Source organism: Geospiza fortis, unplaced genomic scaffold (assembly GCF_000277835.1).
Source record: "Geospiza fortis unplaced genomic scaffold, GeoFor_1.0 scaffold962, whole genome shotgun sequence".
Lineage (NCBI taxonomy): Eukaryota > Metazoa > Chordata > Aves > Passeriformes > Thraupidae > Geospiza > Geospiza fortis.
The window spans coordinates 1-17,366 of NW_005054620.1; the positions used below are offsets into that span (position 1 = coordinate 1).

Consider the following 17,366-nt stretch of genomic DNA (forward strand, 5'->3'; position numbering starts at 1 on the left):
GGCTTGCTGCCTGGATGCGAACTGTCACGATCTTTCCATAGACAAAACCATGTCTTATACAGATTCTGGAAAATAAACAGTTCCCGACGCATCCATCAGTGGTCCCGTCCTGTTCGTGTCTGTATGTAGCTAGCCGGCGCACATCTGAATTTTCATTTGGGTGGTGTGTTTTACTTGTGTCTCTACTGTTCAGTGCTGACTGGAGAAACACCTTTTCCTCTTACCTGTCAGTGTAATAAAGCCTTCATCCTCTGTGTCTCGACACATGGAGAATTGAATCCTAACTGAAACTTAGCAGATTGAAAAGTACACAAATTATTGCTTTATTCAAATCCAAATTCCATTTTATATGGCTCAGGATTTTCTTTTTTTTTCCTAGTAACTTCTCTTACAAATGTCATAATTGCTGCTAAAAACCATGAACATGTACAATTTAGTTTTGCATTTACATATGATGAATGACAAAGGCAGACCAAAGGAAAGTACCAAAAATTAGAATAAAAGAAAATCAAGGTAGTTTCACTCCCTTTTATGCCCTTGTTGCTCCCAATATTGGCTTGATACATTCTTAAGTACACCCTATTCTGCTTCCTTTTGATTGGTATATAAATACATGACAGGAAAAGTGGTTTCCCAGGCTTTTATAAATGAAAACTTTACCCATAAAGATTTTTGGATTTTCACCTTTCCTTTCCTTTCCTTTCCTTTCCTTTCCTTTCCTTTCCTTTCCTTTCCTTTCCTTTCCTTTCCTTTCCTTTCATTTCTTTTTCTTTCCTTTCCTTTCCTTTCCTTTCCTTTCCTTTCCTTTCCTTTCCTTTCCTTTCCTTTCCTTTCCTTTCCTTTCCTTTCCTTTCCTTTCCTTTCCTTTCCTTTCCTTTCCTTTCCTTTCCTTTCCTTTCCTTTCCTTTCCTTTCCTTTCCTTTCCTTTCCTTTCCTTTCCTTTCCTTTCCCTTTCCTTTCCTCTGAATTTCCTTTCCCATAATGCATGACTTAATAGAAAACTAATGAGAAGAATCTATTTCATCAGTGTTGGAAGCCAACTTGATGGGGTGAAGTCTGGGAGCTCCCTTTGCTGATTCTGGAGAGCAAACAGGACTCGTGTGTATCCATATCATTTAATTTCAGTCTTTACTTCAAAATTCTTTCTTTTTTTTTTAACTGATATTTAGGCATAGATTAGGTTCCTCAGGTGGTGGGCTACAAGGAAGAATTTCCTTCTGCCACAGGAGTCAGTGCTCCTGCTGCCCCACCTTCTCCCCCTCCTTCCCCTGCAGCAGGGTGGAACCTCTGGAACCGCTGTGCCAAGGACGAGCCCAACTGCCCAACGGCCACAAACTGCCCAACTGCCCAACGGCTGCCGTGCTGTGCCTGTCACCCTGTGGCCCCACTGCTCCTGCAGCACTCTAGGGCTGTGTTTGCTCTCACATCTCTCTGGGTGTTGACAAAGTTCGTGTCTTCAATAGAAAGGTCTCAGCATGGACCATAGGAAGGTACTTGTAGACTTTTAACTAAAGAGGAGAGCTTTCCTCTACACATTGAATGTTTAACTAATTGCAAGCACTGCATAATTTTAAGATGGCAATCTTGTAATTGCTCAAATGAGAAAAGCTTTTCATCTGTTCTTTCACCTAGAATAAAAATGATGGAGAGAAGGAAGAGGAGTTTTTAGTGCAAAACTGTGCTCCAACTCTTGAGTCACCTTCTGCTGTAGCTGTAGCAGAGCATAGTAACCATCAATCCGCTGTCATTGTCTCTAGGAGTCTGCCACCAAATCAAGAAGGGAAACAAAGCATCACAAGTGAAATGCATGGCATGGCAGAGGCACAGAATACTGCAGGGCAGATGCAAGATCTCCACTCTCACCAAAATATTTCTTCAAAAGGTTTTGATGCCAGTGTCAGCTCCAGTAGTGGTAATCAATCAGAGCCAGAGCATGCTGAAAATGGTAAAGGAAAGGGTAAAAAGAACTGTCTTCAACCTAAGCAACTTTCATTTTACCATTGCACATGTATCTTCATTCTGTTATAGTTTTCTGCTGGGAAGTGAATTTTTGTAGGAAATAGTAGCCGACTCTCTACTTCAAATGTGTGGAAATGGTGCAATCATCTAGTGAAAAAAAATACAACTGCCAGGAAGTTTCTTGGCCTTTTGTTAGGAATTGTGATGGATTCAATGAGGAAAAAGTATATAAGAATGATGTTTTATACTGGACTTGAAAACAAAGGCCCAGAACAATCTGTAATAGAGTGTGTAAGGAATATTTCTTGTAGCAAGATGAAAGCATTTTGAGTGCCCTGCTTATAAGTAGAAGATGCTGTTTCTTGCATAAAACTTTATTCTCTGTAAGCCATTTAATTTGTGGGAGAAAGTGCCAGTTATTGCATGTTTGGGAAACCATTGCCCCTTGTGAAGTTAATGTTCTGAAAAATGGAAGTCAAGCTGATATCAAACATTGACCTTCTTAGCTGGGTTTCACATTCATGTGATTTTGAGATTCATCCTGAGACCACCAAAGAGAAGAGGATAATAAACACAGACAACATTTGTGCACATGATGTCAGTGTACTGCTGCCTGCATTTTATCTGTTGGCAAGGCTGGATCCAAAAGGTTTTTTATATGAAAGTGACTGGCTTTTTTGCAGTTCATCAGAAATACAGGTGCTTTCACTGTGCTGTAGTGCCTGAAAAATTTTTAACACTGAGGAAGAAAATGCTTGTCTGACTATACTCCTTGTTTTTTTCATTGCAACAGACTTCAGTTAACAATTAACTGAATTTCCTCAAAATGCCCTTAAGGTGTGTTACTATAATTCATCTGGAAATGTTGTTCTAAAAGAATGCAATAAAATGTGTTTCGTTCAACAAAGGTGAGAGTTTGAACGAGGTCAATAGGCAGCCCTCAAAAAATATATCTCTATTGATTTGTTAATCACAGATGTACATACTTTGAGAAAAATGCAGAGAAATGCAGGCTTTTTTTTAATTGTTGTTGTTGTTATTTCCATTTCTTTCTACTTTTGGGGGTCTTTTTGCTCCTTTATAGTGTTTAGAGGCCAAAACAATCTTCAAAATGCTCAGGGAAGAGACAGCTCCTCCAAAAAGCAGAAAACAAGCCTCAAAACATCTGTGAACATCAAAAAGAAGAATAAAAGTAGTAAGTACAGCAGCTCAGTGTGAAATAAAATGTGTGAAAGTACCATGTCATTTGTTTGAAATTAATATTAAAAAAGGTGAATAGGAGCTAGGACGTAATAATCAGTCTTGCAAAGTCTTTTAAAGACTATATAGCTCCATAAGTAGAAACATGTGGATAATTTTGACACCTACATGAACACATTACAATGCCTCTTTGCCTTATTTTCTGATGCAGGCAATTTATTTATGGCTGTGATTCTAAAGCAGTAAGTGCACTGCTGTCGTGATCCAGTTGGAGAGTAGAGTGGACTATGGCTATATGAACCTTGAGCAGCTGGATCGTATTCAAGACTCTCCTTCCAGGAAGTGTGTCCCTACCCTACCTCCTTATGTTCACACACACACACATTCAGTTAAATACCTGCCAGTTTTTGGGATGGATTGTGGAGCCACAGTCTCCTACTTTTATCAACCTTCTAGGTCTGTAGGACTTTGGTTCCCATAAATCCACAGAACAGATCTGAGTCTACGTGCACAACAACTAACTGGCCGGTGTTTCCAGTGCAAGGTTTCCCTTTCCCAGCATGCCAGAATTAGAGGGGCCCCATTACAGACCTGGTTTGCGGTCCTGTACCTGGGCACCCGTGGTGCAGAAAGCTGTGCACCAAGCTGCTGCACCAGGATGGATTCTGTCATGTTAGAGTGAGACAGCTCCTGGTAAGCTTTGGGTTGGGTGGGAAAGTTGCTTTGTTTTGTAACAATCTACCTTCCCACAGGAAAATGTGGGCAAAGTGGAGAGAGGGAGTCTGATCTAAAAGAACATGATAGTCATTTGCCCAAAGGTTGCAAATGGAGTTTTCAAGCGTGTAAGTATCTTTGAAACATGCCTCTTGTGGTCTTGTGGTATACTCTAAGAAGGTTTTTGGAATTTTCTGGTTTTGAGGATTTTTTACTTCTAAAATCACTCCATCCCCAGTTTGCTTAATTTTGCCATATATCCTGATAGTTTTCCTTTCTTGCTGTTTTACTCCTTGTTATCTGTTTCTTGCTCAGCCTCTAAGATTTTAAATTTTTTAATCTTCCCCTTCCTTTTTGCCATAATGAACCAGGACTTGTTTAGTATTTCTTGTAAGAAGAAGTTTCAGTGTGTTTGTGTCAGACAAGATAGTGATAATAAACAGCAGTTGCTGTTTCTTAGCTTTGCTGCCTGCTGCCTCAAAGCACATCCCTAAGATTTGAATACCTCCCCCTTCATTGAAGCCTCAGAAGGCTTGGGAACTCCTGCAATGCAATAATTAACAGAAATTGTTTAACTTGCAGCTGACTTGCAAAATTTGAGTAGCACCGAGCGCATAACAGTTCTCCAAGCAAAAATGCAGGAAATCCGGAAACGCTACCGGTTGTTGAAAGCTGAATTGGCTGCCATTGACCGGACAAAGCGTTTAAAGAAAAAAAAGGAGCTGGAAAGTAAGTGCTGGGAACTAAAATATACCTTTAGAGAGCTAACTTGCATGTCATCTTACTAAGGTTTTAACAAGAATTGGGTAATCATTAGGGAGATTACTGCTATTAGTGTGTTTATGCTTACTGTTTTTCTGAAAACAGTGGATACAGTTATTTTATGACCTTTAGAAGGTCCGGATCAGATACCCAATGATGGTGTAAGGGGAGAAACATGAACAAGGCAGTCAATCTAGTTAATTCTGCTATGGCAGAACTATTTTATACAAGAAACAATACACAGAAAATAAACTTTTCTAAGCAGCAAAGAAAGAATGGTTTTTAATAACTTCTCATTTTTTGTCAAGTTAGATACATTTCCTGTAGCATTGCCTGTGTGCCTACTTAGTGCTTTCCACTTAGGATTAGGGATTTATTTCAAGAGTGTAAGGGACACAATCAATAAAATGTCTAATTTTTCTGAAGCTGCCACATGTCTTACTGCAGGAAATGTTCTAGTGTGCCTTGTGCCAAGAGTGTTAAAAGGATAATTTTCTCCATGTCTTGTTCATGCATGCATTTAAGAGTTCACTGAGTACACGAAGAATGAGTGAAATCACAGTAAGATTTTATGGCGGCAGCTATTGCAAGGGAACTGCAGATGCTACTTGGTTGCCAGAGGAGATACAGATTCAGTGGTGGGACAGGGTCCTATCTGTGCCAACTCCCAGAGGAAAGAAAGAGAATAGATGACTTGCTGGTGGGTCAGGAATAAGTTCTGGCATCTTGTGGCTGGACTCTTGACCTGCATGGCTGGTCAGTCAGGGCTTTGAGGGGCTACAGTGCCAAAACTGGGGGAAAGAGGTGCTTTTTTTTCCATCGCTAGGCATTAAATACTGAAATCAGTACATATGTCCTCATTTTAGCCAGGAGAGGGTTCATCTTTTGCAGTAGCCAGGAGAAAGCATGTCTAGGTTATTCCATACTGCCTCACAACACTGCCAGAAGCAGGGAAAAGGGACTCTGCTCTGGAGAGAAGGAGTTCTTCTGGTCAAGAAAATGTGGCAAAGGGAGCTGTCTAATATTGTTTATTATCCAGGTTGGTTTTTTTTTTCCATGTGAATTGTTTCTTTTGTTATACCCTCTGACATTAGTGTTGTTGCTGTTACCATTTGGTATCTCATTGCTGTTTCAAGTAAGTTGTTCTTATCTTAACCAATGCCCATTACCCTTCATGCCTCTGTTGCGGTGCGATGTAATAGCCTGCTTCAGCTATCCCAGTTCCTTCCCCAGGTGCGCCAACAACCTCTCCCTTCCCCTCCCTTGCCTCCTTGCTGAGAGCTGTTCATCAATCTTGGCATTCCAGAATGGCGTCCAGTGGTTGGCAGAGTTCAAAAGATGCCTCTCAGCCCTGGGGACATTGGGCCATCCAGGTGTCATTTGTCCCCTGAGACTTCCCCCCACTACCTCGTTGGTGGGATCTCTACCCCTTCCCTCCCCCTCTCCCCAGGGTTAAAAGACACAGCAACTACACAGTTCAGGGTTCTGTTGGAGCTGTTGCCATATTCAAAGGCCCGTGTGCCAGGAATAAAGCTCTGGATCCAAACCCTCCAGCAGAACCCGACTCCTTTTTCCTTCGCCTCGCCTAAAGCCTCTCCGCCAGAGGAAAACCAAGCTCCTGCAAGCCTGGACTTGTCCCAAGTGCCCGGCTGCAGCATCCAGCTAGCCAAAGGTGTCTGTGAGGTGAAACCACCACAGCTGCCGCCTTTGGTCAAGCAGCAAGGGCCAGATGAGCCCAGGCACGTTCCATCTGGCAATTTTGGTATTTCATTCCAATATGCCTCCAATACTCCTCTCCAGCATGCTGCAGCGGCCTGGGGGAGCAAGAGAGAACAGTGTGTATTTTAGTAAAGTCTCAGTGGGGGCACTGAACTGGAGAGTATCATTACTAAACCACAAAAGCCTTATTTGTCTCCCTGTGTAGGGCTTGAAGGGTTGAGATAATAACAGATCTGGCCAGTGTGAACTGGAAACTATTTGATCTAAGCATTAGTTGTATTAGGTACAGAGCCAGTGGTCACAATGCTGCTTGGTCTACTCATGTGGGTGTGCTACCTAACCCCGTGGTGAGTGGACCCTGACTGCATGGCAGACTTCCACCAAAGCCTCTCTATCATCCTCTCTGCAGCTAGACAGGAGAGAGAAAATAAAACAAAGGGTTCATGAGCTGAGGACCAGGAGAGATCACTCACCAAATACTGTCACAGGCAAAACCAGCTAGAATTAGGGATATTAATTGAATTCATTACTAACAAAATCAGAGAAGGATAACAAGAAATAAAACAAAAATACCTTCCCCCCACCTCTTCTACCTTCCCAGCTCTACCTCCTTCCCTTCAGCATCACAGGGAGACAGGGGATGGACAGTCAGTTAGTTCATTGTGTGTTTCTGCTGCTGCTCAGGGAGAGGCATCCTTCTCCTGCTCCAGCATGGGGTCCCTCCCGCTGGAGACAGTTCTCCATGAACTCCTCCAATGTGAGTCTATCCTGTCGGCAACAGCTCTTCACAAACTGCTGCAACAGGGATTACTCTTCCACTCTGTGCTTCAAGAACAGGCTGCTCCAACATGAATCCTCCAAAGGGTCACAAGTCCTACCAGGAAATCTGCTGCAGCATGGGCTTCTCTCTCCACGGGTCTGCAGGTCTCTGCCAGGAACCTGCTTCAGCACAGGCCTCCCATGAATTCACAGCCTCTTCTTGGCATTCACCTGAGCCTGGCTCTCCTCCGCAGACTGCAGGTGGATCACAACTCCCCACCTCCCTCCCCACTTACCTTGGTGTCTGCAGAGTTGTTCCTCTCAAATATTCTTCTGCTCTTCTCTGGCCACAGTTGCATCTGTGCAAAAACATTTTTTTGCCTTCGTCTTGAATATGTTGTTGCAGAGGCATTACCGTAATTTCTGATTGGCCCAGCCTTGCCTAGTGACACATCTGTCCTGGATCTAGCTGGCATTGGCTCTGCCAGTCAGTGAGGAAGGTTCCAGCAGCCTCTCACAGAAGCCATCCCTGTATCCCCCCCAGTACCAAAATCTGGCCAATAGAAACTAAATACATTTCCATATATGTACTGTGTGCCCATTTCTTTTTCGAAGCATGGAGAGGGATTAGGATTGCTCTGTTGCACTGTCTGATATCAGCTCATAACATGATAATATCAAGGGTCATTTGGGATGTGGGTTCAGTGTTGCCCTCCTACCCTTAACTAAGGTGCTACCCTTGGGAGCCAATTATTAAAAGCATCCAGTCTATGGGGAAGAAAGAGAGGAAAGAGGAGGATAATTTTCCCCAACCTTTCACTTCCTTTTACCCTTTCATGCCTATTACAACAGCTTTTAAGAATTCTGAATTCCATTTAGATGTTAAGGAAAGTATGTTCTTTTTGCTAAGTCTGCTAGGTCTCCTCATTGCAGTGCACACCATATTTAGAGCCAAGAAAGATTTCTAGGGAGTTTACTCAGAGATCTGCCCTGAACTGGGATAGTAATGAGTGGCATGGAATGTAGGAGTACACGAGCCAGTGTTGGGAGGACTTCTCCAATAGTTCAGCAGTTCACCTGTGAACAACTACATCACTTTAACAACCTGATAAAGTGATGAAATATGTCAAAGAAAAATGCTGTAGTAGCTCCAGAGAGGCACAAACTTACATAACATGTTCTGTCCTGGCTACTGTTTACTGGACACTGCTCAAGAGTAGACATCACTCCCAGGAGTAGAGAAAGAAAGCAGACCAGCAGGCACCATGGCCACTGAAACTGCTTCTGAACCAGAGGAACAACCAGTAGCAGTCAACCCTATACAGAAAAAGAAATCCAACATGTAATCAGTTGACTGCATGAGGGATGAAGAGGAAGCAGAGCCCTCAAAACAAGAGGAAGAGGCAGGGCCGGAGATTGTCACCCAATCCCAATCCTCAAGTGAGCTCTGAGATATACAAATAGATTTCAACCTTTAGTCAGGAGAGCTCCTGGTGACCTGGCTGCTCTAATTCTGGAATGTCATGGCCCATGATATGAAACTGGATGGCAGTGAAGCCAAGCAGCTGGGATCTCTGTCCTGGAATATGGGCATTGACAAGATGATTGGGAAGAGCGCAGGAACTCTCAGCCACTGGAGACAGTTTGTGTCAAGTGTGAGGGAAAGGTATTCTCTCAAGGATGATCTTACCTGATCTCTCAGAGGACCCTTTGCTGTGGGACTGCTGAGGGTTGAAGAACAACAGGTACTGAAGAACAACCTTCAACAGTTGGCAATATCACACCAACCAGGACTCTGTAACCCTCATCCAGGAGATTATTTGAGAGCTGGAGAGCCAGGGAGTGGTCAGCAAGATTCGCTGGCCCTTTACTAGTCCTATATGGCCAATGTGTAAGCCCAGTGGAGAGTGGAGACTGACAATAGACTGTTGCCCCAGGGGTGGAAACACAGCCCCACTATTTGCCATGGGCTGATCCAGGCTGCACTAGAAAAGGGCGAGGCTCCAGAACACTTGCAGTACATCAATGATATTGTAGGGGCAACACAGCAAAGGAGGTTCTTGAGAAAGGGGAGAAGAAAATCCAGATCCTCCTGAAGGCTGGTTTTGCCATAACGCAAAGCAAACTCAAGGGATCTGCCTAGGAAATTCAGCTTTTAGAAGTAAAATGGCAAGAGGGATGTCATCAGCTTCCAAGGGATGTGGTAAACAAACAAGCAGCTATGTACCCACCAACCAGCAGAAAGCAAGAACAGGTCCTCCTAGCCTCTACAGGTTTCTGGAGGATCATGTTACAGATTACAGTCAGATTGTAAACCCTTTCAATATTATGTGACACAGAAGAAGAATAATTTTAAGTGGGGTCCTGAACAATAACAGGCTTTTGAACGATCTAAACAGGAGATTCTTCATGCAGTAACCTTTGGGCCAGTCAGGATAGGAGCACATGTGAAAAATTTGCTCTACAATGCAGATAGGGAGAATGGTCTTTCCTGAAGTCTCTGGCAAAAAGTACCCAGGGAGACTTCAGGATGACCAGTGGGGTTCTGGACTCAGAGATACAAGAGATCTAAGGCATGATATACGCCACCTGAAAAAGAGATCCTGGCAGCTTATGAAGGGTTTTGAGGTGCTTGGGAAGTGATTGGCACCTAAGCACAGCTCCTCCTGGCACACTGACTGCCAGTGCTGGGCTGGATGTTCAAAAGTCAGTCCCTGCCACACATCATGGCACTGATGCTACATGGAGTAAGTGAATTGTGATGATCACTCAGCAAACTCAATAGGAAATACCAATCACCCAGGAATCTTGGAAATCAAGGATGCCAAACATTTTGGACCATCATCAGAGGAGGAGGACGAAAAGGTGACGTACTGAGGAGGCTCCATCATATAATCAGCTACCAGAAAAAGGAAAATGGCCTCACCATTGACAGTTCCTGCTGTACTGTTGCAGCGTGATGTCATGGTTTGCCTCAGATATCCCAGGTTCCTCCCTGATAATTCCGTGCCAGGTGTGTCAATCATCCCTCCTTTCCACATCCTGACCCCTGCTGAGCGCTGTCTGTCAATCCTGGCATTCCAGAAGGGCGTCCAGTGATTGGCAGAGTTCAAAAGGTACCTCCCCACCTGGAGGACATTGGGCCATCCAGGTGTCATTTGTCCCTTAAGACTTCCCCCCCTACTTGGTTGGTGGGATCCCTACCCCTTCCCTCCCCCTCTCCCCGGGGTTAAAAGGAAGAACAACCACACGGTTCAGGGGGTTTTGTTGGAGCTGTTGCTGGGTTCGGAGGCCTGTGGGCCAGGAATAAAGCTCTGGATCACAACCTTCCAGCAGAACCTGACTCCTTTTCCTTCACCATCGCCTTGAAGCTTCTCTGCCAAAGGTAAACCTCAGCTCCTGCAAGCCTGGACTTGCCTCCAAGCGCCCAGCTGCAGCATCCAGCTAGCCAAAGGTGTCTTTGAGGTGAAACCACCACAGTTGCTGCCTTTTGCTCAAGCAGCAAGGGCCAGACAAGGTCAGGCACGTCCCATCCAGTTATATTGGTATTATTCCAATACCGTATCTTGGAGATAAATCAAAAATAGGAAGCTGCTATATGGAGTGCTACATGGCAAGTTGCAGAAGCTACTACAGGACAAGGTGGATCACGTCAATTTGCAGACCTGAAAGCCATCCAGATGGCTTTAGATATCACTAAACAAGAGAAATGGCCAGCACCCTTCCTCTGCACTGACTACTGAACACTAGCAAATACTCTGCAAGAATGGTTGGATCAATGGAAAAACTTAAGTTCGTAGAAGAGAGGTTAACCTGTCTGGGCTGCTGAAGATTGACAAGACATCACTGCTTGGAGAGAAAAGCTGGCTGTAAAAGCACATCACATAGGTGTGCTTTTACATGCAGCTGTGAGCTGGGCTACTGAAGAACATCACAACAATGGACAGGTGGATTGGGTTGCCAAGATCAAAGTGTCTCAGGTGGATGTGAACTGGGAACATAAGGGTGAATTATTTCTGGCTCAATGGGCCCATGATGCTTCAGGGCATCAGAGAAGAGATGCAACAATACAGACAGGCTCGGGACTGAGGGGTGGACTTAACCATGGACACTATTTCCCAGATTATCCTTTGCTGTGAATCATGCACTGCAATCAAGCAGGCCAAGTAAAGCCTCTGTGATATGGGGAACAATGCCCAAAATACAAATATGGGGAGGCCTGGCTAGTTAGACTGCACTTCCACAAACCAGCACAGGCAAGCGCTATGTGCTGGCAGGGGTGGAATCCACCACGGGATGGCTGGAAGATGTACCCTGTGCCCAAACACCATCTTGGGTCTTGAAAAGCAAGGCCTGTAGTGACATGGAACCCCAGAAAGAGCTGAGTCAGACAATGGGATTAATTTCAAAAGTAGTCTCATAGACCCCTGGGCCAGAGAGCACTGCAGTATTGAGTAGGTATCATATTTCTTACTGTGCATCAGCCTCTGGCATGGTCAAAAACTGTGCACAGTTTGGGAGAGCCTCAGTGGGGCACTGAACTGAGGAGTACCATTCTTACATCATGACAATATACCAGTGCTTACTGAATGGAAAAACATTTTAACTGCTTATTTATAAATCCTTATAACTTGTGTTTTCCTCTTCCTGTGCAGGGGCTGCTGCCACATCAATTTCTTCACCAAATGGAATGCCAGGGGAATGCAGGTGACAGAAGGACTTGCCACATCCCTTTGCACTTAATGGCTCCTGCAGGCCACTCTTTTGAATCAGTGCTGAAAAAAAAATGAGGATCCATTAAAAGAAGCACACAAAACCAACCAACCAACCAACCAACCACCTAAACCAAATACTCACTAATGTTAACAGGTTTGAATTAGATTTAAAAAGGTTACTCTGGGTTTTGAGAACCCATTAATTGGAATAAAACTGCAGTACTTTGCCATATTTAAATGTATTTTTAAATTTTGATTAAATACATTATTAAAAAAAGAAAACAGCTAACAAATTAAGTATCAGTATTAAGTACTGATGTATGAAGATTGCATTCAATCTGCTTGAAGTATTTTTTCATAATGGATTAAACAGGTATATTTTTGTCTTTTCTTGTAACTGTTTTCCTGTGAAAACAACAAATACTTCATTTGTAATGCTTATTTTGCGCTTCTAGAAGGCTTCAAGAGAATGTGACCTTATAAGTTTATAGAAAAAAGTCATGAAAGATATATTAGGTTTTGCAGAAAATTGAAAGCTATTCAATATATTGTACAAATATAAGCAAGGACTTCTGAAATAAAATTGCACAGTTTTTGAATTCCTGATTTTGTTTCTAACAGTTTAATTAACCAACCATAGTGTCTTCATGAAAAGGACATCAAGCTGCAGAATCTGTTGATAAATTATTAATTCAGATTCATTCTCTCTTTTAGCAGAAAGCAAAAGTGTGGCCCAGCATTAGTGCAGCACCTGTCAAAACAAAGCTGAATTTTGATTCCTGTTCATTATGGTAGTTTGAAAATGTCAAAGCAAGCTCCTGAAAATATTTGCTGACTCGTTGAATCAACTGCCTCGAGGTCAGATTCGTTGGAATTGAAGCTGGAATAAATATTCTAGTGTTCTCTGCTTACATTGTGTCTGACTGTATTTTAATTGACCAAAATATTGCTACACCTGCAAAATGACGCATTACTGATGAGACTGCTAAATTACTATGATAAGCTTTGGAAGCACTGACTGTGTTAAGAATTACCAGTGACCTGGGACAGACAGGAATCATTGTAATAATTTCAGTGAGGATATTATACCCAAAACAGAATGAGCAAGTATTCTCAGAAGGGAACTTTCTCCATACTAAGACAGCCAGGTAGTAGAACTAAAGATCACTGCAACCAGTGCTATCCTATAGAAAAACAGAAAGCAACGCAAACATAAATCTGAAGAGAATCACTACTGTGCATATCATAACCACAAAGTTATTTAACAATTACCTTGCCCTAAGCTTAAAGCCTCATTCAGTTTTCCATCTTTTTAAAGTCTAAGGTTATTATTTTAAATTACCTACATGTGGTGCCACCCTGAATAGTATTCTGGAGAAGATCAGTGTCCACAAGAAGGCAGTGCAGTATCATTAAGTGCTTGGATTTCTAGGGGAGGAACAAAAACTACCACTACTTACTTACTGACTGGACAAGCTTATTAGCTGCACTTCCAAAGCAACAGGCTACAGGAATAATGAATGCAAAGCAAACTAGATGCACCTGGAATACTTTGTATTCTCAGCTGACAGTGGAAAAATGTTTCATCTTAGAAAGGACTAACAGTGTTTTGCATGCACAAACCGTTTTTAGGAGGATCTCTGCAGACCTGAGTCAGGAATTAAAAATGTCTTCTGAAAGTCTTACTCCTTCTGGAGTGAGTAGAACAAAACACAGCTAATCAAGCAAAAACTGAGGCAGTGTCAAGTTGTTTGGGTTTTTTCAAGGCAACAAACAAGATGTTTATGCTGTCAGAGTAACAGCTGCTTTTGAGTCAAGATCTACTCTTCTCTCAGAAGCATGACTGTTTTCAAAACACTGAGTGAAGTAGAAATCAAGTGCATACAAACTGGACAGCTGGAACAAAACCAAAATTTTATTCAACAATAGCCCAACACAGTAGTTCTGATTGGACTAGAAATCTTTGAAGTGTTCTCATTTCTTGTGAAAAGACTTGACTTATTTCTAGGAAAGTGTTTGAGGCAAACACCCACAGATGATGCTTCAATCAAATCTAAGTTTTTAAAAAAAGTATCTTTTTTTAATGCATGTATTTAAAAAAGCTGAAGGAAGAAATGGAGACAGAAAGGAAAAAAGCAAACATATTCAGGGAGTAATGGTATAGATTGCCAAGGCACAATCCAAACACAGATCACTTATTCAGAACATGTGAGCCAGAAGCCGCATTATCCCTGTGAGAGAGGAGGGACTCCCTCTCCCTTTTAATAGGCTACAGCAAGAGATTGTCACTGCTTTGTGAGCTCACACTCAGCTAGCAGAACGCAGCTTTTTTTCTGTCAGATTAAGGCAGAAAGATCTAGTAAAGCAGCTTCCTTCCAGAATCTTGCTCTTGAGCCCCCTTCTTCAACTCATCTCACTTCTGGTCATGGGAAGGAAAAGCACGTCCTCTCCACATGAGCCTATGCTGCATCCACCTTGTCTACAGTGACAGCAGACACCTGTGATTCCTCTGCAAAGACATTTACATATAGAAGCCAGCTGAGAGGTGTACTGTGGAAGCATAAGCTACACCGGGAGCATGGCATCATAACAAAACAGCAATTACTTACAGAAATTATCCTAAAATAGTAGCTTGCAGTATCTGTCACACTTTTAGATCACAGGAGAACAGACGGACACACAAGACTCCTGTTTACTCTAAAATGAGTGCTCCAAACTACGCAAGCAGCCACAGGCACCTCCCAATATCAGTACACATGGCATCATTGAGTGGTGAAAGCAAGAGTGACCACTGACACCAGTGAGAAGTTTTAACACCAGCCTTGGGGATTTTTAGCCCCAGAACATGAAACAGGTCGAGTTCTGTCTGTTCTCACTTGCCAAATGCCATTGCAGGGCCTCTGCTGTAAGGAAGGATATCAGCCGACAAAATGGTCCACAAGAGCTGAACCTCAAGGCCAGCAGAACCAAACGCTGCTGAGCATCGAACAGATGCAGCCAGTCTGAAGGGCTTTCAGAACTCTACAGAACTCTGACAGGTTTCCAGTGACAGCCTTCAAACAAAACATCCAGCTCAGTATCTGTGTGTATGCCAAACCACAGCAACATCCTGGCTCATGACTTGTGTATTATACAAACTTGGGCCAGAAACAAATGCAACAGATGTAGAAAAAATGATGACTGATGGCAACCGAAACACGACTGTCATTTTTCTACTCCATTAAGTAGTTATACAATTATCAAACTTGTGCACTCACATAACCGAACACAGTAACCAATGAAGAAAAAGCCTTTTATTCAGAAGAGATTCAGATGCCTTTACAAGAAAGTCATGATTTCAACTTAAAAAAACAACATTACCACCAGCACTCTTCCTTAAGAGTTGTCTTTTGTACGTCAATTGTGTAAACAAAGCAAACAATCCATACCCAAACATTTCTACTCCAAAATCTCTATTTAGATTTTGCATATATATATAAAAAGTACATATGAATATCATGTCTTCATACTTCAGGTCCTTCTCCTCCAGGAACCAGCTATAAAAGTACAAGACATTTTTGCATTAGTTCCATAGAGTTAAGCTTTACAAACCCATACACAACAGCTCTTACTTTACAACAAACATTTCAGGACATGGAGACTTCATGCTAGACCACAAAAGTGGCTTTCACTCTCCCAACAGATGAAGTCAGTTATTGCCAGAGACACACAAACCAAAAAGGCAGCAGGGAGTAGATCAGCATAGCACCTCCTTGTGAAGAAAGCAAAGAACTGAAGAACAGAAAAAGAAATACAAAAGACAAAACATGAGGGAAAAAAAAATATTAACCACTACTTTTACTGGTATCTTTTTCATTATCAGCTGAGCACTTCCAAAGTGAAAGCGCTTCACTGGTTTTGGGGTCAAAATAAGAAAAGGTCTAAATCATGGACTTCCTGATATGGGAAGATACATTACCAAAAGACACATGAGATCTAATGCAGAAATGTATCTATGTCTTGCTGAAAATTCACCAGGTTCTTCTTCAAGGGCAACACATGCCCAGACTAACTGAATTGTAGGAATTTAACCCCATACAAGGAGTCAGAACATATGCTGTCCTTTCAACATGCAGAACAATAACCAAAGCAGAAAAAAGGCTTAGAAATTAACACAGAATGGCACCTGCCCCGACACACAATGCAGAGGTGCAAGATAGGTAAAACAACACAATGGAGACTATTCCTCATTCATACAGAGACAAATTAGACTCAGATCTTTTCACTTCAGCCTTCCTCTTCCCACAAAATTAGCAATGCCCTTGCACTGGAAGTCCAGGCTTTGTGGCCAGCTATGCAGGCAAGCTACTTGAAACTTCCTGATGTAGTGGAACTGTCAGGAAAGCTCAGCTTAAAGGAGTTGAATACAATCGCTGATCAATTTACAGACACAGAAAGTCAACACATGCATGACTCACCATAGTTATGTTATTTCCATTGAGCAGAATCTGGTCCAGCTTTGTGATTCTTCTGCCCTCAGGTGTGATCTCACTGAAGGAGCATTAGAAACAGTTAGAACACAGAACCAGGGACAATGGCTCCACAGAATGGATTTGACCACAGAATGGACAGAAATCTCTGCATTAAGGTGGCCATTGCTGGAACTAACAAATACATCAACTACATGGCAGCATAACCTGGATAAATGGAGCACCTAGGTACAGAAAGCTAACTGAAAAGGTCTCTTCGACTCAGTACATGGAGATGTGTATTCACCCTCTAAAGCTTAACAATTTCTTGAATATGATATATCAACATGTTATGACAAAGTAAAAATATTTAAGTTTGCTACCTTGTTGAATCTTAGCCTAGGTCTTAAAGAATTTAATTTGTTTGCAAAAACAAATTAAATACTGGAAAGCTTCCCACACAACCCATGCAAAATTAAGACTACAAATAGGATTCCCATACAAGTATAAACCACACAATAGCTACTGTATGACATGGCTGTCCTGAACAGATCACTTTCTATTAAGTCCAATGTTAAACTACTCAGCTGGTAAGTATTCCATAGATGTAAAAACACTTTTTTTGCAGATCTTACACAGTATTTTGTCTCAGTGAACCAAACACTAAATAGCAACAAGAGGCAGAAAACATACTTACAATTCCGTAACATCTTCCAGCACCATATCTGAAAATCTAGTTTCAAGGAAAATAAGGCCTAGATTTTACAACTAGACTATTTAATGCTCTTTTCATTTATGCCAAAATGTGATTTTACCTGAAAGTAGAAAATATCAGAATACAACCGATCCATAAAAAAAAAAGTTCTATTCGGTGAACCCAAAACTCTCAAGAGCTATAAATTAGTTAGGCCAGAACATAAAGCAGGCAGCCTTATACGTCCATCAAAGGATACTGACAAAGTCATCAAATCCTAGAAGTGTCCCAACAATTTCTTTGTCGCTCTTCATCACGATGTGAATACGTGAACCGATGCACTTGTCCACAAGTTCTGTAGATACACAGAAAAGCATACGTTCTACAAAGCAAGGG

The 17,366-nt window shown here is 42.3% G+C and overlaps 1 protein-coding gene across 3 annotated transcripts; it reads right to left on the minus strand.

Moving 5' to 3' along the window:
• Nucleotides 1-11,695: 11,695 nt before the first annotated feature.
• LSM5 (LSM5 homolog, U6 small nuclear RNA and mRNA degradation associated) lies at nt 11,696-17,366 on the minus strand. 3 transcript variants are annotated; one of them, XM_031064731.1, is made up of 4 exons: nt 17,230-17,350; nt 16,974-17,001; nt 16,286-16,358; nt 11,696-11,888 (listed from the first exon to the last, which is right to left on the minus strand). In XM_031064731.1, the coding sequence occupies exons 1-4, from the start codon at nt 17,345-17,347 to the stop codon at nt 11,883-11,885; spliced, it is 225 nt and encodes a 74-aa protein (XP_030920591.1). In that variant the 5' UTR covers nt 17,348-17,350; the 3' UTR covers nt 11,696-11,882. The 3 variants fall into 3 exon arrangements, with proteins under 3 accessions (XP_030920591.1, XP_014166463.2, XP_030920589.1); XM_014310988.2 differs by lacking the exon at nt 11,696-11,888 and adding an exon at nt 15,100-15,364 and having other exon boundaries at nt 17,230-17,345; XM_031064729.1 differs by lacking the exon at nt 11,696-11,888 and adding an exon at nt 15,380-15,599 and having other exon boundaries at nt 17,230-17,366.